Raw genomic sequence first — 21,593 nt, forward strand, 5'->3', positions numbered from 1 at the left:
TGGTAAATACCAATACTTTTATGAATTCTGTTCCACAGCCTTTTTCCTTTCAACCTCCAAGCTTTGAGGTTGAAAGGAACAAGGCACTGAGTATGATTTAATTAAATGTTCTTAATTCATTATTTCTGATATTGCTTGGAAAGAAAAAATTAAAGATCTAGAATTTAATAAACTTTAGAATAAGGATACTAGAGCTAAGTTAAGTGACTTGCCTAGGGTACCTCGCCAGAATGTGTTAAAAACAAGAATTGAATCCAAATCTACTTGCTTCTTTGGTCAATTCCCTATTCACTGTGCTGTACTGTCTAATAAATTTTATCACTGGAAATAAAAGTGGGATAAAAATCTCAGAAATACATAATCTAAAAAATCTCATTCTTACCCTTTAATATAAATGTTAACATCATTCTCTTTCCCCTTATGATAAAATCAGTTCCCTAAAATAATTATGTGGATTTGAAAATAAAACTTTAGAAAGGACTGATCATTCTTGTAGAAGGAGGATTACACATGCTAGTTTTTGCTGGGCATGAGTCCAATTAACATTTTACTTTGAACCTTTGGTTGTAGCTATTTTCATATTGTTGCTTCTTCTGAGTTTACATACCTTGACATTATAATATATAATAAATATATTTTGTTTCTGGTCATGTTCTTTTGTTGTTTGTTCATTTTTCCAGTTTATCTCTTGACTTTGAATTTTATATTAAAATTGGGCCCTGCTCACCCAGAGTGGGAAGACAATGTCCCAGGCTTCAAGCTGTTTCATGTTTTCAGAGCTAGTTCTGGGGGTCTATAAGTTTTTAGATGTTTCTGAGGTAGTGTGATGTGAGGAGATCCATGGTTCCTGCTCTCCTGGTCTGCAGTCTGATCTTTAGGTTCCTGCTCTCCTTCAGTCACAAGTACTTGTACTCCTCTTGGTCCTAGAACTGTGACCAGGGCCCTGCCCTTGTGACCAACCACAAGTGTTCCTCTCCTCCCTGGAATTTGACCCAGAACCATGTATAGGCAATAGAGTTGCCAATCAGGGCCAACTGTACCCAGTACCAGCAAGAGGTCCACTGAAATCGCCTATTGGCCAATTGTCTGACTCCCTGTGTGTGGGCTGAGAATTCCCAAAACTGCCGCTACTGCTTAGGCTGTACATGTGTGCTCCAAACAGGTTTCCAGTCTGAAGCCACAGAACTTTTTCTTGTGAACCTCCTAAGTCTGGAAAACTCTCTCACCCTGAACTTTTGTTGGCTCTGAAACACCAAAATTTGATTTGAGTCACAATTTTAAAGTTATTTGAAGAAGAATGTTGAGAGGGTTCAGGTGGTGGGTTGCTGCTGCTAACCTACCATTTTAGCTCCAACCCAAGAACTAATAAAAGTATATTTTTAAAAATCAAAAAGAAATTATATTTTAAAAAACAAAGTACAGAAGAATCAAAATATCTTTTTGCATGCATATGTAAAGTTGTCAGCTGGCAAAGCAATATGTGGCATTAATATAAAATAATCCCTCAACATGTCTTCCTAGAAATAGTAAACAAAATATGTTTATTGGACTGAAGGGGAAAGAAAACAACTAGCATCTTTTTTAAAGGAAAAAGATGTTTAATCTTCTCAAAATAATTCTGCACAGAGGATAAAAACAGATCCTTTGTTTTCAGTCTCACTCATTATAGAGAGAATAGGAAGGAAAAGCAGCTGTGTACAACTTCTGCTGTCCAAGTTTGACATTTTAAACAATACAATCAAACTTATGTTCTTACCTTATAAATATGCTCTATTTATTTAGATACTATATAATAGTAATTTGCAGATTTTTCACTGATATTGCACAATGACAAGATTATCCAAAGTGGCACAATTAGTTACTTTTGAGAATGACTTTTATCATGCTTTTTAATAATGTCCATAAGATTATCACCAGTAACTAGGGTGTTCTGCGCCTGGTTAACTCTTTGGTGTTCTTTTCTCTTCTGTTCATGGAGATAAGGAGAGTTTAATAACTGAGGAGGAAGAATGGATCCTGTTGGTTTGACTCTCTTCACAATATCCAAAAAAAGCTTCTTTGTGTTGTTATTGATGAAAGTAATTGCAGTTCCATTGTGACCTAATCTTCCTGCTCTTCCAACCTGTAAATGAAATTCAAAGGATCATTTTAAATCTTAGCCTCTATTCAAGTGGAAAGAAAAGGGAAGACACATAATTTTAATACGTTTTACTAATATTAGCTTATTGTCAAGCCTTAAGAGCAGAAAGAACTCAGGCTATAATCTTCAGTTAAATGGGAGATTATCTGCCAGCTTTAGAATACTAGTCCCATATGAAATGTGATATTAAAGCTATTTCATAAATGGCGTCTGAAAGCAATAAACTCTCTTAGATTATCGTGATAAATTCCCATATAAAGAAATGAACTTGTGGATTCTTTAAGCATTCCTCTGAGGACTTAAAGGGATTGTGCTATAGGAAGTTGGTTTCCTTACTCAAAGTTCCTAATACCAATGAAATCACAGGTTTGGTCTTCCTCCTTCTCTAAAAGTGAACCTTGACAAAACACCTCGAGAATGACTTTGGCAAATATAACTAATTTCCATTCAAATGATTTATAGGCCATTTCCAGAAATTTGTTAAAGTTTAGATTGATTTTCTATATTCAAATTTAATTCAAATTTAACTACTGTGCCACAGTACTTTGAAAAACAGTTGATGTTAATGTAAACATCAAATTATCTCTAACTTAAGCTAAGCAAAATAAACCCAAATTATTCTCAAGCGGGAAATAATTGCTACTTGCCTCAACCAATTCATCAACATTCCCAAAGCCAGGATTTCTGTCTGCCAATATAACTAAACCTCCTCATCTAACAAATGGGCATGTTTCCACATACAGTCCATGATCTATTCATACTGGTTGATAAAAGGCATCCTTTAGTTAAATGCTGCTCAGATCTTTCATTATGGCATGAAGGAGATCCTGGGGTTTTTAAGGTCTGATAGGTCCTACCAACATGAAAAGATTTTATGTTTAAGTCTGGAAATGGACAATGTGCCTGTCTTTTAAGGATCAATCTAACTAGTTACAAGGCTCCTGAAGAGCTTTTGTTTTTGTTACAGTAGCAAACAGTCTTTTATCAAGGTATGGAGAAAAGGCAATCTAAATTAGTACAAAAACTGGTCACACTGATGAAAATCAAGTGTTTTTTTTTTCCTTTTTAAAGTATAATCCTTAGATAGATTCATATTTATTAGTTTGACAAAAGTATTTTACCACACATTCCATATTTACATATTTATAAGTAACAACACTTTAAGTAATGCACAAATAATGCTAAGAACTAAAAGGTTCTTTAGGAATCATCTACCTCAAGCCTTTCAAGTAAAGTGTCTTTTACAAAATCAGAGTAAGTTACTGGAAGAATAATGACTAGAACAAAGGACTCCCAATTTCTTGTCCAATGTTCTTTTTACAAAAAATATTCCTTCCCATAAATCTTTTTTAAAAAATTAATTACAACCTAGTTTCTTCAGGATTAAGTCCTTTTGTTTCCAGCAGGTTTTATAATAATTGAAAGGCTGTTGACTAATACACAATAATGTCCTCCACTTGTCCAAGTCAAACTTTTAGGCTCTTACCAGAACCATTTGGAAAAACACCCACAAATCTGAAACTAAAAGAAATTTCACTTTGCTCCTTTCTACCACCACTCCACCCCCACCCAGCAGCCTAAATAGCTTGCAAAGTCCATATAGTTTAGTAGTTGAGACTCTCATTTTCACATAATAATAACCAGCCCTGTGTTCTAGCTCACAGTTAAATCTGAGTGGCAGCAACAGTGCGTTATAAGAGTCTTGTTGTCAGCAACAAGGAAAGGCAGCTGGCAATGAGGGAAGAGAAAAACAAAATTAAGAAACACACGCAAAACTAGACAAGACAGTCTGGAGCCTTTTAAGGACATTCCTCAACGACACTGATACGTTACAACCCAGCATGATAATTGATACTAATAAATTCAATCTGAATTTGTCAGTACAGCATAGTACACAAGGGTATTGGGTTAAGAGTCAGGAGATTTGGATTTTTGTTCCATTTCTGCTTATGTAAGCGCTGTACAAGGTACTGTGCATTTAGTTCCCTATTTATACAATAAACATAGTGGATCAAATGATCTTTGTTAATTTATACCTGTACATTCAATGTAAACTGATTAAAACAGCAGGAAAAGTATCAGCTCCTATTAGAAAGATTTTCCTCAAAATGGTTAAATTAAAAGAACCCATCAGAGGTAAATAAGCAAGTTTTGGCAATATTGAAAATTCACTTCCAAAAACCATCTCAAAAAAAAAGAAAAAAATTTTTATCACACACACACACACACACACAGAGAGAGAGAGAGAAAGAGAGAGAGAGAGAGAGAGAGAGAGAGAGAGAGAGAGAGAGAGAGAGAGAGAGAGAGAGAGAGAATCATTATAATCATGTTTCTAATTTCCATAGGTACCTAAAAATAGCTCCCAAGCAACTGGGGAATAACTAGACCAAACTCAGAAGTTAAAGGCCAGGCTGCTATCCTTGGCTCTAGAAAGTGATCTTGGAAGTTACTGGGATGTACACTTATACAGCTCTCATTTCTCAGGTGATTTCCAGAACTGCCAATCAAAAATCCAGATAAACCCTTCTTTCCAGCAGAGACACAAGGCAGGGATGGAATATTGGGTGGTGCCTCATTCCTGCAAACCTGTAACAGGGAACAGGCTCTTAAAGTCATCAGCAGCTGCCAAATTGAAAATATCTATAGCTGCAGAGTGGATGTCCTTGGCACATAGCCCAGATCTCAAAGTGTTCCATGTTAGTAGCCCACTTTAGACACCCATCCGCTATCTTAGCAGGTGAAAGCAACAAGCAAGAAAAATCATTCATAATTAATTCCATTCTAATTCTAGCATGTTCTGGCTAAGGAAGTGTGCAGAAGGCTTTTGTGAAAACAGAAAAATTCTCTTTATGTTAGAAATCATAGAAGACAAGATTTACATCAAACAGAAAGGTTCTAAAAGGTTCTGCTTTGCTGGGTACAAATGTATTCATTTAAATAGTAATCTCTATTGGAATATAGAGGGAAGACTCATATTAATGGACTCCCAGAAACATTAGAGCAGCATATTTTAAAAGGGAGCTCCAAAATATATTTATCCCATATATTTAGGATATCACAGAAAACCTTTTTTTTTTTTCTTTTTTTACCTGATGTACATATTCATCCATACTGGAAGGCATATCAAAATTGACAACCAATTTGACATTGATCAAGTCTAATCCTCGTCCCAGGACTCCAGTGCTTACTACAACTTCATACTCTCCTTGAAATAATCCCTGCCAAAAAAGCAATACACATTTTGTTGCAGTAATTAAATATAAGCTTCTATATGAATAATTAGAATTTCTAGAGTTTCACCTATATTTGAAGAATTAGTTCATATATCATCTCTATGAGGTATTACACGATATTCCCCCACTAGAACTTATTTCATAGTATTTAGGTAGTGACCAAAAGGCAACCTAGTCTATATGGATTATTTCTTACAGCTCTAAGATTCTGATATAAAACCCCATTTTATGAAGTTCAGAACAAGATTAAATTTCATGCAGTAGTAAAAATCAGTCAGAATTTCAATGTGGGTCCCCAGACTTCAAATGTAGTGCTTTTTCTAGTCTGTCCTGGTGCTTCTTTCTCAGTTTCTCATATTTCTTCCAGCATTTGTCTAAACCTTTCCATGTACTTATTTGATTCTATTTTGTGTAGTAGTTACATAAGGGCACCTAAGTAATGAAGTGGAAAGAGTGATGGGCCTGAAGTTCAAATCCAGACTGAAATACTTCCTAGCTGTGTGACCCTGGGCAAGTCACTTAATCCTGTCTGCCTCAGTTTCCTCCTCTGTAAAAATGATTTGGAGAAGGAAATGGCAAACCACTCCAGTATGTTTACCAAGAAAACCCTCAGTGGGGTCACAAAGAATAGGGCATGACTGAAATAACTAGACAAGTTATATGTGAATATGTCTTATCTCTCTAATTAGACTATAAACTTTCTGAAGGCAAGGATCATAATTTTAATCACTTAGTACCAAGCTCAATACCCTGCAGACAGACTATATGCTATAAATTTCTTTGCTTCATAGTAAATAGGCTTATATGTTTCCACTGTCAGAAAAGGGGGGAGAAAGCCTGATTTGTGATTCAAAAGCAAGAATAACATGCAAGATACAGATCTCAGAACTTTAGGATTTGGTCCAGCCCCCTCATTTCTAAAAGATAAGAAGAAGAAGATTGAAGCAATAAAGTGATTTGCTTTCATGTCATAAGAAGGATGTACTATCTCAAGAGGGTCATGGGGGACATAATTTGATTCAAAGTATATGTGACTCAGAGATCCCCTAATGTTATCTTTGGTAACATTTTGAGCAGAGTTGGGAAAAAGTCAGGAGGTTTTCACATTGTATTATATGAAAAGAAAGGAGACATTCTTTCAAATATATATATTCTTCATGGATAAAATTTACCTGTAGTCCTACAAATGCTACGTCTATTTCAGGAACCAATCCATCCAAATCCATCTCTCTAGAAAATCAATATTTTGGAGGTAAGGAGAAGTAGTTGATGGTGAAGAGAGGAAGGATTAGAAAGTGATGGAATCAGTAGAATTTAAAATCCTAGATGGAAGACTTTGATTTTTATCTTAGTCACCTTACTACTCAGCACAATGCCATGCATTTAATAAATGTTTCTTAAATTAAATATAAATTAGAATGACAGAGAGATTAAATCAGTACACACAGACTAGTTCTTTTTAATCCATGTCCAGCTGAGCTATGTATTAGTGGCTTTATAGCTGTAAACCTGTCACTGTCATTTTTTGAAACTTTTTCATATATTCCCAACTATAAAATGCTATATCTGAATGCTAACTTTAAGTATTAATAAAATGGGAGATTCTGAGCACCCTTGTGGGTTAGAGATAATACTGACAACTTAGACCAGGGGCTGGGAAATTATGGGAACTGGGATTTATTTTAATTAGCAAATAATTCTAAATTTTGAAAAAATCTGTTCTCCTAAGTAACTTAAAATCCCCATAATCTCCAGTAATTTTGTTAACACTATTAACCATATTAGTAAAAATTCTGCCCAAATTCTGACAATTTCAGAATGAATGGGATTCAAACTCATGAGGATTTGATTTCTATTTCAAAGATTAATAATAATCTTCATTTAAAGTCTTAGGATAATTGTAAGATCTATAAGAACTGGGTAGTAACACGTAAGAGGAAATGAGAAAGAATATATATAGTGTGTATGAGGTTTTGTTTGGAAGAAACATACATAATAGAAGAGTCAAACCTGTAATATCCTTGTTCTTTCTACTTGTGATTTATCTGAATGCATAGATATGCTTTGCAACCCAGTGATTTTATGAACAGCATCACTCAAAAGGTCAGCTCCTAATTTGCAGTCCACAAACACTAGCACAGGCGGTTTAAAGAGTTTCTCATCCTGGAAAAAAAAAAAAAAGTCATTTGAAAAAACTGTTTTAGATTATTTACAACACACTATCGATGGTAAAAAAATGCAAACAGGCTAAATAGTTATTATAACTGACATGGGATTAAAAAAAAACCAAACATTTTGTTTAAAATATTGTCCCAAGTGTGCACAACCCAATTTTTCCCCCTTCTCAGAAGACAGAATTAGGGTTACACCAATATACTTCTTATTCCCTTAAGAATAATAAAATATTAAAATGTTACAAGTTTCTGAAGAACTCATGATGAAAAATGTTAACCACTTCTAGAGAAAGAACTGATGGAGTCTGGATGTTGACTGAAGCATACTTTTTTTTACTTTCTTCATTTTTCTTTTGTCTATATTCTCTTTCACAACATGGCTAATATGGAAATATGTTTTGCTACATCAAAGTGCTTGCCTTCTCAAGGAATAGGGAATGCTGGGGAAAAGGGAGGGAAACTGGAACTCAAAAATTATTTTAAAAAATGAATGTTAAAATGTTTTTACATGTTAATTGGGAAAAATGAAAACATTCTTCAAAAAAGAATACTGAAATGTCCATCCTTAATTTAAATCCTAAAAATAAAAATAAGTGTGGTGCTAAATAAAAATCAATTTTCTCTTATGCACTTAAAAGTAGTTTTTAACCCCATATGAGGGGGTTAAATAAGCTTGGGAGGATGAAGACGTTTCAAATGGGTAAGCCTCTTTCTCAGGGGTTACTTTATTGTTAGTCATTATGAAAAATAATGCAATCTTCTCTGTCTCTCTCAGCACTGCACTTTTTTACCCCAATATCAATGCACTGAAAACAAATCATAAGTCATCAGGGACAATGAGCACACTTTAAATACTTCTTGCAGAAGGAAAAGTACCATATATAACTAAAGTACTCTCATTATTTAAACTTTAAAAAATTTGCCAGTGTCCACATATGGCACAGAGAAGAGAAAATGCTGACCTTGAAGTCAGAAAGACTTGTTTTGAAATCCTTTCTCATATAGTCACTAGGACAAATAACTTAATCAGCCTCAGTTTCCTGTCAGTAAAATGAAGGGTTTGACTCAGTGGCCCTTAAGGTCCCTCTAAGTTCTTTAAAATCCTAACACTAAATCTAGGATCCTATGATCTATGATACTAAATGAAATTGTTAAGATTTTTCTCCATGAAGATTCAAGAGTATTTAAAGAAAAAGAATTTCAATTTTTAAAATTTCAACTTTAAATTTCAACTCTAAAATCTAATTTTCTTAAGACTTTCAGGAAAAGTTAGGGGAAAAAGTAGTAGCTCAATCAAATATATCAAATTTTCATATCAATTCCATCTAAAATCATTATTGTACAAATTTGGAGAAAAGAATGTTCCCATTATCTGCCAGAATTTAATTGTAAAAGTATATTTCTCTACTCACATTTAAGATTTCAAATAACTTTTTTTTTTTGGAAGGTTCTTCCACCCACAAAATAATCTGACGGACATTGGAACATGGCAAATTTTTTTCTCCAATGATAATTCTCACAGGATCGTGAAGAAGTTGGTTTGCTAGACGTTCTATGCTTGCTGGAATTGTGGCAGAAACCAAAACAGTCTGACGATCAAGAGGAGTGTTTTCCAAAATATCAAGAACTTGCTGTTGAAAACCCATTTTTAACATGGTATCAGCCTAAAATGAAATCATTACAAAGTTACAAAATGCTACGTTTATAAAAATAAAGTAGCGGAGATTTCAACATTGTAAATATTGTGAGCATCCATCACCATCACATAAGACAAAGTAAAAGAAAACATGTCACTGTTCTTTAATTCTTCATTCAACTTAGTCGTGGCACTCAAATATTCTAAAAAATTTGCTGTTGTTCTCTAGATTAGCTTGCAAATGATCATATCTTAATATTACCATCTCACATGTGAAAAACTAATTGTCCCACAAATGTAAATATATTCATGCTTAACTGTAGCCTATTTGAAGGTGGTGGTGGGTCAGGGAAGAAAGGGAAAAGAAAGAATAAACTAAAAAGTTCACAGCATACAACAAAAGAAAACTTACAGGGAAGCAAAACTAGATAATTTTGAATACAAGTGTTTTATTATTATATACATTTTCTTGAAATGTAAATATATTAACATTTTGAATCCTTTTATATGTTCTGCAGTACACATGACAATTTCTTTTTCTTTTTCTCTTTTCTTTCATTTTGTCTATTTTCTATTTAAGTTTTAAAATAAATAAAAAAAAACACTACTATTAAAAAAAAAAAAACTGCCCAAAGCCAAAATCTAAAACAAAGATCAACTCTAAAACAGATGTGTGTGTGTGTGTGTGTGTGTGTGTGTGTGTGTGTACTCAGAGTATTGAGTCCAGTGGGAAATATTTTGGGTAAGAAAGCCAAAAGCCAAAATTCTATTCCTTAGCCAACAAATACCATAGGACTTAGGGAAGGCACTCTCTCTGAATTTCAGTTTCTTATGTATAAACTTAAGAAATAATACTCCCTCTATCTAGTTAGAAAAAAAGAAAGTGGAAAATATAAGAAAATACATTATCCCCTTTAGTAGTAAAAGGGACATGAGAGGTCAGATAATAAAATGGAAAGTTCCCTGGACAAGAAATCAAGAACTGATTTCTGGTCTTGCTTCTGAGATTTCCTCATAATGCATTTTGTAGCAAATTACAACTGAGTCTCAGTTTCTTTATCTTTAAATAAAATGGGGATAATTCTGTTAGCACCTATCTCATAGGGTTGTTGGTTAAGAAAGTACTTTATAAGAAAGATACTAGGTGATATTGATGTCATACTTTAGTGCTTACAAAGCATTTTACATAAATTATTTCATTAATATACTGCATACATTCAAAGCATTATTAAAGATTATAACATTATATACCTTGTTATAGCATCATCTTATTTAAATGGATGCTAACTATTAAATAGTTCAAATATACATTATAATATAAACATGAGTTATTGTTCTTATCCTGAAAATATAAAAGTCAAAGGTAAAGAAGACAAGAGACTCAATGGACAAGGTAAAATTTAAGTTTCCCTATGCTTTAACCCCTTTATTGCCGAACTTCTCAAAAAAAACAGTATATTCCTGGCTGCTTCCATTTCATCACCTGTCATTCCACTATCAATCCCTCATTAGCTAGATACCAACATCAATATTTCATCAAATCTATGCTTTCAAATGTCAACAATTTCAAAATATTATCCTCCCAGTAAAATTCAAAAATCTTTCCCCAGTTCTCATTCTCTGTTACCTGTTTAGAGTACTGCACTGTCACTGTAACTGACTTCTATGATACTATGTAATAGGTGTTTTTATTTTGTCTCTGTCTCACTGGATCCTATTCAAATTCCTTATGCATGCCAAATTCCCCAACTTCTAGGCTCAGTCATTGATTCTTGATTTTCTTTCATTTAAAAAAAAAGATCTTAATGAGGATTTCCATTTTTTTCTCATATAAGTCATTTTCTAGAATGCCTCCAAGCCCACAGAACTCTTTCTTTTTTTTAATAACAAGAGCCTTTGATTTTTTTTTTCATAAATTCTCTTCTTCAGATCCAGTTATGTGACAGGAATTGTGCTAGACACTAGGAATGCAAGTACAAAGAATGAAATAATCTCTACTCTATATTCTAGATAAGTACATAAAAGAATATACAGCATATACAAATTTTAATCGTACATATATTTACACTCACCCCCCCCACTTTGCATTAGTTAAATGCAAAGCACTACCTAGAAGTGGACACTATAATTGGCGAAGGATCAAGAAAGGCTTCTCTAATGATGACTCCAATCTATTCCAGGTTCCAAGCTTCCTAATTCTAGCCACATGGTACCAAAAGTTGGTTCTGTTCACTTTATTTTGTATCACTTCACGTAAATCTTTACAGGTTTTTCTGATACCAACTCCCTGATCATTTCTTATAGCACAACAGTATTCAATCATTTTCATATACCCTAACTTGTTTAGCCACTCCTCAAATGATGAGTATCCCCTTGGTTACCAAATCTTTTTCTTCATAAAAAGAGTTACTATAAATGTTTTTGTACATAAAGGTATTTTCCTTTATCTTTGATCTCTTTGGGATTCAGATTGGGTCACGAGATATGAAGTTTTATAGTCCTTTGGGCATAGTTCTAAATTATTCTCCAGAATGGCTGCATCACTTTGCAACTCCAACAATATATATGTCCCTATTTTTCCATATTGCCTTCAGCATTTGTCTCTTTCTTTTTGTGTCATGTTAACTAACCTAAGAGGTGTGAGATGTACAGTACCTCAGGTTGTTTTAATTTGTTTAATCTCTAATCAATAATGACTTAGAGAATTTTTCAAATGGCTATTAATAAGTTTGATTTCTTCATTTGAAAACTGCATATTCATATTCTTTCACTATTTATCAATGGTGAATAGTTGTTATTTTTATAAATTTGGTTTAATTCCCTATTTAAAAGATCAGACAGAACATTGCCCTTCCCAGAAGCTCTGGTCAGCATCCTGAGTCAAAAAAGTAGCACCCTGTGTATGCAAATGCATGTTGAGTGATCAGAGGGAAAGGTTATTGTCTTTTCAGTATATGTGGCTCACCCTGGCTTTGTTGCTTTTTTGAGACCAGAGGTTCTTCACTTTTTTTGTGCCATGGACCCTTTGGCAGTCTGGTGAAGTATATGAACCCTTTTTCAAAATCAGATTTTAAATACACAAAATAAAATGTATAAAACCGAAATGGAAACCAAAGGTTAGTGGAAATAAGAAAAAAAACCCAAATATATATATACATATATATATATATATATATTTTTTTTTTCTATACAAGTTCACAGATTCTATATATCAATCTACAGATCTGTTGAAGATCTAAAGACAGCAAATTAAGAATCCCTATATTTAGTTATAGGTTTTCAACATTAAAAATTGCCTCAAATCACATTATTTGGTATTTTACCACAATTTATTATTTTAAAAATACATATTTTTAAAAACACTTACTTCATCTATGATGACTATTTTTATACCATTGAGTTCCACAGAGCTCTGTTTCATTATTTCCAGAAGTCTCCCAGGAGTTGCTATTATAACCTTACAAAAAAAAAAAAAAGAAAGAAAGAAAGAAAAGAAAGGCAAAATAAGGAGGAGAAAAAAAATGGGGAGATGGGAGTGGATTTAGAGACTTGTAATTTCATATGTAAGATTGGTCTCTCCTAGTTCCAATAAATTATACATAGCAAGTCAACAAAGGACCTAACAAATTCTACCTTTCAAACACACCACAGAATAATTCAATGTCAAAATCAGCAGTGTCTGGCAGAGTAGGTGCTTAATAAATGTTTACTAACTGAAATTGCAGAGTGGAAAAAGATTTAAGAGATTATCTATTCCAATTGCATCCGGATAATAAATCCTTCTACCATGCCCATTCCTCACCCCTGTGACAACTTTACTTCTTAGAAAGTTTTTCCTTCTACTGAGCCAAAATAGAGCCTCTCTACAACACACACTCTTACTTTCTAATTCTGCCTTCTGGAGCTAAGAAGATCAAGTTTAATTCTTCTTTCACTTGACAATCTTTCAAATGCTGGAAGTCTGCTCTCATCACTCCTTTCTCCCTCTCTTTCCCACCAAATCTTTTTTTTTCAAACTGAATGTTTTCTGATTGTTCAATTAAAAAAAACAAAACAAAAACAAAAAAAAACTTTGGTTTTGTTGGGTCTTTTGGGCATGCTTCCTCTCTAGATGTGCTCATTCTACTTGTCTTTTTCTTGAAACTTCCTGCCACGTATGTATAAAGGTGGGGCCTTCTTAGCATTTCCATGCCCAGGATATCGGAGGCAGGACACAAAGCAAATGTACTTGAGAGAGATCCTTTCCTCTCTCTATACAAATCCATGGTGCATCCCTTCATCACGAAACTATCTAATGCAAAAGTGACAAAAAACCTAGGCATTCTGACCATCAACCAGAAGGGAGTGATTAGACTGGCAGATCCTGAGTGTGCCAAATACAAGGGCAATCCCTTGCAGCACCATCACTAGCCCCTCTTCCTCAATCTGCTCTGAAACAGTATGAATAAGCTTTCAGCAACATCCTTGTTTGTGACTGTAATTGCCATCTCTGAGATGTCTCATGTTAGGCTTTAAGCCTTCCTCTAAAACACATGATAGTAAAGACATTACTCTGAGTATTACTACTCTGTACTCTTATGAAAATACCCTTAAATCTCCAGACTGCTAGAATTAACTGGAATATTGCTGGTTCCTTCAACTAATCCTTATAAAGTATAATTTCCAGTATCCTCAATGTTTTGGTTGCCTTCCTCACGACGCATTACAATCTGTGAATGTCCTTCTTAAAATGTTGTGCCTAGAACAGAACACCTCTGATGTGACAGAGAGGGCAGTAGCGCCATAAACTCCCTTGTTTTGGATGCTCTGTTTTTATTTGCACAGTTTATGTTTGCATTAGCTTTGGGGCTATCATGTCACACTGCTGATTTATTCTGAGCCCATTAAAACCAGTCGAATCATTTTCTCAGTCCTCTACTGTCTAGTATCTTGGCTTTCATCCTGGCTCAGTTGATTTTCAGCATCCACATATCTGACTTTACATTTCTCTCCATTACATTTCACCTTATTAGATCCAATCCATCATTCTAACCGATCTAGATCTCTATTGGATCTTGGTTCTGTCACCTGACATGTTAGTTACTCTATCCAGCTTCATGGGATCATTCTCTTCTATGTCTTCATCCATGACATTGTTTTAAAAAAACGTTGAATAAAACAGTCTTGACGCTCCACAAAAAACCTCCCACCATAATGACATCAACCCATTAAAAAAATATTCTTTAGATTGGTTAACATAATTAATTATAAATCTACCTAACAAACTATCATCAAGCCCATATTAGCACAGTGGAGAGGGTGTTAGGACTGAAATCAGAATGAACCAAGTTCAAATCTAGCTTTAGATGCTTACTAGCTGTTTGTAAAAAAATTTTTTTACAAGATACTATTCTTTCATAAATTTTCCATCAAGTAATTATGCTTTTCCCTTAACTCAGTGATTGGCACATAGATGTTACATAAAATCTTATTCCTTTCTCCTCTTTCCTGCCTACAAAAAAAGCCACAAGAAACTGCCAAATGCTGTGTTAAAACATGGGATGATCATATCAATATTCATTTTTCAATCTAGTTATCAGTTAAAATTAAGTTAGTTTTGACCCATTCTTGACCAGACTTCTTATTGAGCACCACTTCTCTTTATTTCTTTTTTTTTACTTCCCTTTATTTCTTAATCCTGCAATCAGCTGTTCTTTTATTCTTTACTATTACTCCTTGGAAATTACATTTATTCTCCTTTAATATTACTCCTTGAAAATTATATTTATTGAGAAGAAAATGTCTGCTAGGAAACTCTATCTAAAACTAAATCCTACAAGTTTCTCTGAACATAAACTTTGCTCTCCTCCTTTGCTTATAAATGCCCTATTGGTTCTTACCTTAACATTCTGTTTCAGACGATAGAGCTGGGGAGGTAAAGGCAAACCTCCAACAAGTAGAACTGTTCTCATATTTGGCAGGCCACACATTAGCTCCTTAGCTTGTCTCTCTATCTGAATGGCTAATTCCCTGGTTGGAGTGAGAATAAGTGCTGACGGAGTTATGTTCTAGAAATACAGGAAAGAAAAAAAACTCATTAAGAATATTAACCATGAAATCTTTTTTATCCCTGTAAGGACTCTTCTTTCAACATTAGTTATCCTGTAATGATTTTTTTACCTTCTGAGGCCCATGCAATTCATTTATGCTATTTTTTCTCCATTCTTGTTCTGTGATCTATCAACTTCTTTCTACCAGATTCAAAACTCTTTCCTTTATTTTCAGGCTATTTTTTCTATTCCCAACCAAACAATTCCTTCTCTTCTTGTGTCAGCCTAATGAATTCCTACTTTTTCTTTAAGACCAGTCTCAAATGTTACCTCCTTCAAAAAAACCTTTCCTTATCCTGTTGATAGGACAGGTCTTGCTTCCAAGATCTCCCATAAAGTTTTGTTTTGTACATACACCTCTAAAGTGGGAAGGAAGACAAATTTCATTCACAAATAAATTTGGTCATTTGTGGTTCCTACTCATTTGTTGGATCATTCATCCAACCATTGTATCCCTAGAACCTTACAGATAATTTTATTTTAGATTTGGCACTCATGCCTTTGAACTACAAAACTCTCATTTTACTTACAGAAGATAGGAAACTGAAAAATTTATTGGCTGCCATTTGTTTTAATATGGAAGGGTGCCTGATTATGGTGATGTCAGTTAATAGGATATTATACTATGGATAGTTCTTTTTAATCTTTTAAGTTGGTACACATAAAAAGTTTTGTTTTGTTTTATTTTTATATATTCTGTTCTATATCCTGTTTTTTTTTTTTTTTTATGTGTACTCAATGCAACTTCTAAGGCTAAGAGACAACAAAGTATCGATCAATTTTCTGCTGCTTGTGCTGACTTTTGCCTAACAATCAACACCAAGAAAACAGAGGTTCACCACCCAGCTGCATCACATCATCCATATGTGGAACCACTAGTTACAGCAAATGGAGAAGTCTTGAATGTTGTGGAAAAGTTCAATTACCTTGGCAGTATACTTTCCAGGGATGTACACACAGATGATGAGGCTGACACATGCCTTGCTAGACCTAGCTCACCGTTTGGAAGGCTCCAAAGAAAAATGTGGAAAAGAAGAGGTATTAGACTGACTATAAAAGAGGTCTATAGAGCCGTTGTGCTGACCAAATTATTGTATGCTTATGAAATATTTTTTTAATATCTCAAATTTTTTTTTAATGTATTGTATTTTTATTTCTTTTGTTAAACATTCCTCAATTACATTCTAATCTAGGTTACAAGTTTCGTGCCTTTTTTTAAAATAGCTTTTTATTTACAAGATATATGCATGGATAATTTTTCAGCATTGACAATTGCAAAACCTTTTGTTCCAACAAAATCTTAACTATACGAGTGCCATGCCAGGAAACTGAATCACTTTTATTTAAATTGTCTTAGGAAGATTTTAAAGATTACCTGGCTAGATAATGCCATGGTCCTTCAGCTCAAGCATTCAAATTCTATTGCAGAGTATAACTCCAATGGGCTGGCCATATTGTTTGAATGTGAAATATAAATTTGCCCAAAAGATTTCTTTATAGAGGATTCATACAAGGGAAGTGTTCATATGGAAGTCAGAAGAAACAGTACAAGGACACTCTCAAAGTTTCTCTGAAAAACTCTGAATCCATTGTGCAATATGGGAGACACTGGCAAAAGACCACCCAATATTGCGTGCCCACATCAAAGAAGGTACTGTGCTCTATAAGCAAAGCAGAATTGTACTAACTCAAAAGAAGGGAAAGATGTGCATATTTAGAGAGAACACTATTCCAAATGTTCGTGTATAGACTCTTTGTGCCCAACTTTCGGTAAAGCCTTCTGAGCTCATCTTACTCTGATCAGCCACAGTCAGACACACTGTACCATGACCCCAACACAGTGATGTCATTTTGGTCCTCTTCAAAAACAAAGGCTAATGACCAAAAGATATGCTTGCTTTCTTCCAAATTATTGATCTGTTTATTTAGGGATTCTAAACCATCTATGTTGGTTGTCCTACATATGTGTATATATGGTTATGTATATCCATTAATTAGAGGTATTCAGAATTTCATTTAAATGATAAATATTTTGAAAATTACTCATTGGAAATCTGACAAGAAAATATTTTTGAGCTATTTTCCTTCATAAACTTTTTCCCTTACATGAGCTTTTAAGTTAAGTTTTAAGAGATATCACAGTGAAGTCTTTCTTTCAACTTGACATTCTGTGTTTTGTTCTACGATAATTTTTCGAGGCCCTGACTGGTCCTGATTTCACTGGGTTTTTTGTTGTTGTTCAATCATCTCAGTTGTGTGTGACTTTTCATGATCCCATGTGGGGTTTCCTTGGCAAAGATACTGGAGTGTTCTGCCATTTTATTCTCCAGTTCATTTTGCTGATTAGGAAACTGAGGCAAACAAGGTTAAGAGCCTTGCCCAGAGTCACACAGCTAGTAAAGACTGCAGTCAGATTAAAACGCAGGAAGATGAGTCTTCTTCCTGATTCTAGGAAAATCCACTGTACCCCAGCCTAGCAAATAGTGTTTACTACAATTCTGTTTTTTTTTTTAAAGGTTAAAAAAATAAAAAGGTTACCACCCAGTGGTTCTGTTCATATCTTTACAATTTAGAACAGGATATTAAGGGACTGGGAGATTAGACTGTACACGTGAACTTTAACTTACTTTTTCCAAAGCTCTGATGATAACAGGAAGTAGGAAAGCTGCAGTTTTCCCTGAGCCTGTGTCAGCACTGCACACTATATCTCTTCCCAAAAGTCCAATAGGAATCATTTGCATCTGAATGGGAGTTGGAACTTCATAGCCTGACTTCTTCAAGTTGTCATTCAAAACTTCAGGAAAACCACAGTGTTCAAAGTCTATGATAGGCCTTGGAACGTTCTGGCCCTGGACTGAAATTCCGAGCTGTTGTTTAAGGTTTTCAACCTGGTCATCCTGAAGGTTTAAAATAAAGGAGTGTTCTTGATAGGCAAAAAGAGCATCAAGTGGGGGAGGTTCGGGCTCAGAGCTGCCTTTCAGAAGCTTTACTTTTTCTTCCTTTTCAGTGACTTGTAAAAGATGTTTTGCTTTACATTCCAAGCTACAAACATCTGCATCCGTCTTATCACAAATATATTCTCCATAACGACCGCACACAACACAGACAGGCTCCCCCGGCTCTGCCCAGCGCTGAGTTTTAGAAAAAGACTTTATTGGCTCCTCTGGAACACAGCGGTCTTCAGCACTCGGCTCAGCTCCGCCAACAGCAGCTGAAGGGCCGTGGGACTCAGGCGGGAAGTCTAAGTCGGGGCCGGGTCCCTCGGATGGAACTGAGGATTCTTCCCCCGCTAAGGCCTCATTTGGGATCTCTCTCTCTTCTTCTGATGTCAGTTTCTCTTCTTGCGGTTTAAGCTTCTTAGCCACACAACTCTTTTCATCGTCTAAAGCGTTCTTTTTGACTTTCAGAGATCTTGGAATAAACATCCTTCAGTGTGCTGTTGAGGAAAAGCTATAAATGAAACTGACGCCCTCCCTCCACCCCACTCCCAAATCGTTCTGTGCCAAAAAAAAAAAAAAAAAGGTACAAGATTATCACCCATATGATTGATACTGGCTTTAGAATCTACAAGTCTGTGCTAAGCCCTCCTAATGCTAGCGCCTTTCCGCGTTCCATTAATTATTTCCTCTTTATTTTGCATAGAGCTTGTTTGTGTGCTTACATTTTATCTTCTCGAGGGCAGAATCTACCTTTGGCCTTTTTTTGTTCACTCACGCCAGCACATAGTAGGAGCTTACCGACAGAGAAATACAATGAAACACTGCATTCAAAAGTATTCGAGAGCTCATCTAGCGCCATTTGCCTACAAAATGCATTCGATAACCACTTCTTGGTGGCTAAAGTGACTTATTTAAAAAATCAAATATCATGACTTTGGGGTCGCTCCAGTTCCATTTTCTAGTAGAACAGAAGGGAAGCTCTACCAGCTAATGGATTACCTGAGAAGTAGCAGAAACCTGTTTTTAACATTAGCAGATAGTGAGTAGGCAAAAATCCTTTTATAAGGATTATATATATATTATGCGGATTTTCCTGTAATCATTCGCATTTACCAAAAAAAAAAAAAAAAAAAAAAAAAAAAAGGAGGAAATTACTCATGTGCTTTCTTTCAAACTTTTAAAAATTATTTCAATAAAAGCTGAGGGACCAGCTTTCCATTTTGCAGTTCAGGTACATTTCTCTCTAGGAGCTCCTGGATTGCCAAAGTTCATGCCCCCTCCTCCTCCCTTTACCAGGCCCTTTTCCTAAAACCCTTCACTTAGGAACCAGCCCATCCAGGCCACGGCTAGGGCACTAAGCCCCAGCGCGTCCCTCTCCTCCCCAAGCGGAGCTGAGTGCTCCCTGCTGCGCAGCCGCAGTGTAGTCCTGTAATCTTCTCCCTTGCCCCAACCCTCCCTCCAACCTCGTCCCGCAGCTGTACGTCAGCGGCGTTGCTAGGATACGGGGAGGGGGCGGGGAAGTAAGGGTGTCCACGGGAGGTGCCGCAAGAATTGGGAAGGGACTTCCTCTCTCCTCCTTTTCCTCCGTCTATCTTCCTCTACTGGGAGGGAGGAAAGAACAGGAAGGAAGAGAAGTCGTTCCTCCTCCTTCCCTTGGAGCGGGTCGACGCTCGGGGTCATCTCACCCTCCGAAGTCCTCAGGCGCGTCCGCTCCGTGGTGGGGGGGGGGGGGGGGGGACGACCCGGGCACCGGACCTGAGTCTCGGCCTACGTCGTGTGGCGAGCCGCGCCTGGCCCTGCAGCTGCTCGTGCGCACGCGCACCCGGTCGGCTCGCGTGCTGCTTTCCCCGGGTTTCCCTTCGGAAGAGCAGGGAAGGCCGGGGAGCTGCGGGAAAGGATCCTCAGTGGGGGAGGGGACTTAGGGGAGGCGAAGGCGGCGTTTGGCCTGGAAAAAAAGGAAGCGTCCCAAGCCGTAGGCGGGGAGACCGGGAGCCAGCGAGCATTTCCGGGGCCGGGCTCAGGGCGGAGCTTTCCCTGAGTGGGGCGCATCCCGAGCTGGGAGGGCCTGCCAGAGCGACTATGTTCAGCACCCCCCCCCAGGGCCGTAGCACCCCGGCTAGTGAGTGGAGCTCTCCGCGCCGGCCAAGCGCGACGCTGCGCAAGCCTGCGGAGTGCGGCGGCTATTGGGAGCCAAGTCACCGAGCATTTATTAAACGCCTCCTCCTTGCCTGGCTCGTGCTCAGTGCAGGACACGCAGATACAAAAGACTCTTCTTTCCAATAACGGGTATGCTAGCAGACACACAAAAGGAAGCTAAGGGGGGGCGGAGTGACCAACCCCAGGCATGCTAGTCTGCAGCCTGGGTGACCGAGTTTTGAGTCCCCTCAATTCCTGCTGGTCGTGAGGTTCGTGGCAATAAGAGAGGTGTTAAAAGTCCCCTTTAATCGGCCGCAGGCTTAAAAGTGAAAGGATTCACTTATTCCCGAATTATTACTTGCAAAATGAAAGATTATTGTTGGATATAAATCAGTTTGCTAAGACACTGACTTCTATAGTGGCAAAGACCTATTGGGGAAATGGAATTTGACGCTGAGAGGGCAGAAAGCAGCTGAGCAAGCTACCTTAGGCCTTCTGCAAGGAGCTGAGCCCCGCCGTAGGATGTGGTGGGGGGGCTGGGACAGCCTGAGCTGATCAGACCAGGATTTCTCAATTGAATGAGAATTTCTATGGGAGTTGATTTGCCCCTGAATGCTATTGCTCCTTTTACCCTGGGAAGATGGGTCCGGTCTCCAGACTCCTTGAAGCCTGGGAGATCCTGATCTCCGAGGTCAGAAAAGGGATCGCAATCTCAGAGTGATAATCTTAAAGGGAACATTAAAGAACGAATGAAGGCATGGGATAGCATCCCGAACAAGGAAATCTGGCAGGAACCTAGCAAAAAGAGGGAGAATTTGAAATGACAGAGGGAACTTCCAGGGGTGAGGTGAGCTTACCTGGTGAAGCAGTTACTGTGACATGGCAGAGTCCATAGTTAGGGGCACAACGTGGAGAGTGCACTATTGGGAGTGGGAGCATCTGGTTTTGAATTTGGGCTATGCAGTTTGCTATCTTGGTCCAATAATCTCTGAAGTCCCTTCTAGCTCTAAATTTTTGATTCTATGATTACAAATTTATGCAAAAGGGGGATGTTGACAAAAAAAGTGGAGATGGAGCACTGAATCATAAAGCTCCACACCCAACACTTAAGAATGTCCTCCTGAAGTCAGTTCCAGTCTATTGAAGACCTTGCATGTCTTAGTGGAATGGTAGTTTAAGCTCTGGATCTGGTCTCAGGATTTAGCTTCAAATTCTGTCTCTGATCATATCTATGTACATATGTTTG

The 21,593-nt window shown here is 36.7% G+C and overlaps 1 protein-coding gene across 4 annotated transcripts; it reads right to left on the minus strand.

Moving 5' to 3' along the window:
• Positions 1-1,577: 1,577 nt before the first annotated feature.
• DDX59 (DEAD-box helicase 59) lies at positions 1,578-20,178 on the minus strand. Of its 4 annotated transcripts, XR_012489055.1 has the most exons (9): positions 19,897-20,178; positions 17,900-18,708; positions 15,063-15,230; positions 12,551-12,640; positions 8,960-9,211; positions 7,384-7,536; positions 6,546-6,603; positions 5,230-5,358; positions 1,578-2,122 (listed from the first exon to the last, which is right to left on the minus strand). XR_012489055.1 is itself a non-coding variant. In XM_074308719.1 (8 exons), exons 2-8 carry the CDS (start codon positions 18,695-18,697, stop codon positions 1,859-1,861), a joined length of 1,854 nt encoding a protein of 617 aa, XP_074164820.1. In that variant the 5' UTR covers positions 18,698-18,708; positions 19,897-20,178; the 3' UTR covers positions 1,578-1,858. The 4 variants fall into 4 exon arrangements, 3 of the variants coding, with proteins under 3 accessions (XP_074164820.1, XP_074164822.1, XP_074164821.1); XM_074308719.1 differs by lacking the exon at positions 6,546-6,603; XM_074308721.1 differs by lacking the exons at positions 6,546-6,603; positions 19,897-20,178 and adding an exon at positions 18,934-18,954.
• Positions 20,179-21,593: the final 1,415 nt, after the last annotated feature.

The sequence above is a fragment of the Sminthopsis crassicaudata genome, chromosome 4 (genome assembly GCF_048593235.1).
Source record: "Sminthopsis crassicaudata isolate SCR6 chromosome 4, ASM4859323v1, whole genome shotgun sequence".
In the NCBI taxonomy this organism is placed as follows: Eukaryota; Metazoa; Chordata; class Mammalia; order Dasyuromorphia; family Dasyuridae; genus Sminthopsis; species Sminthopsis crassicaudata.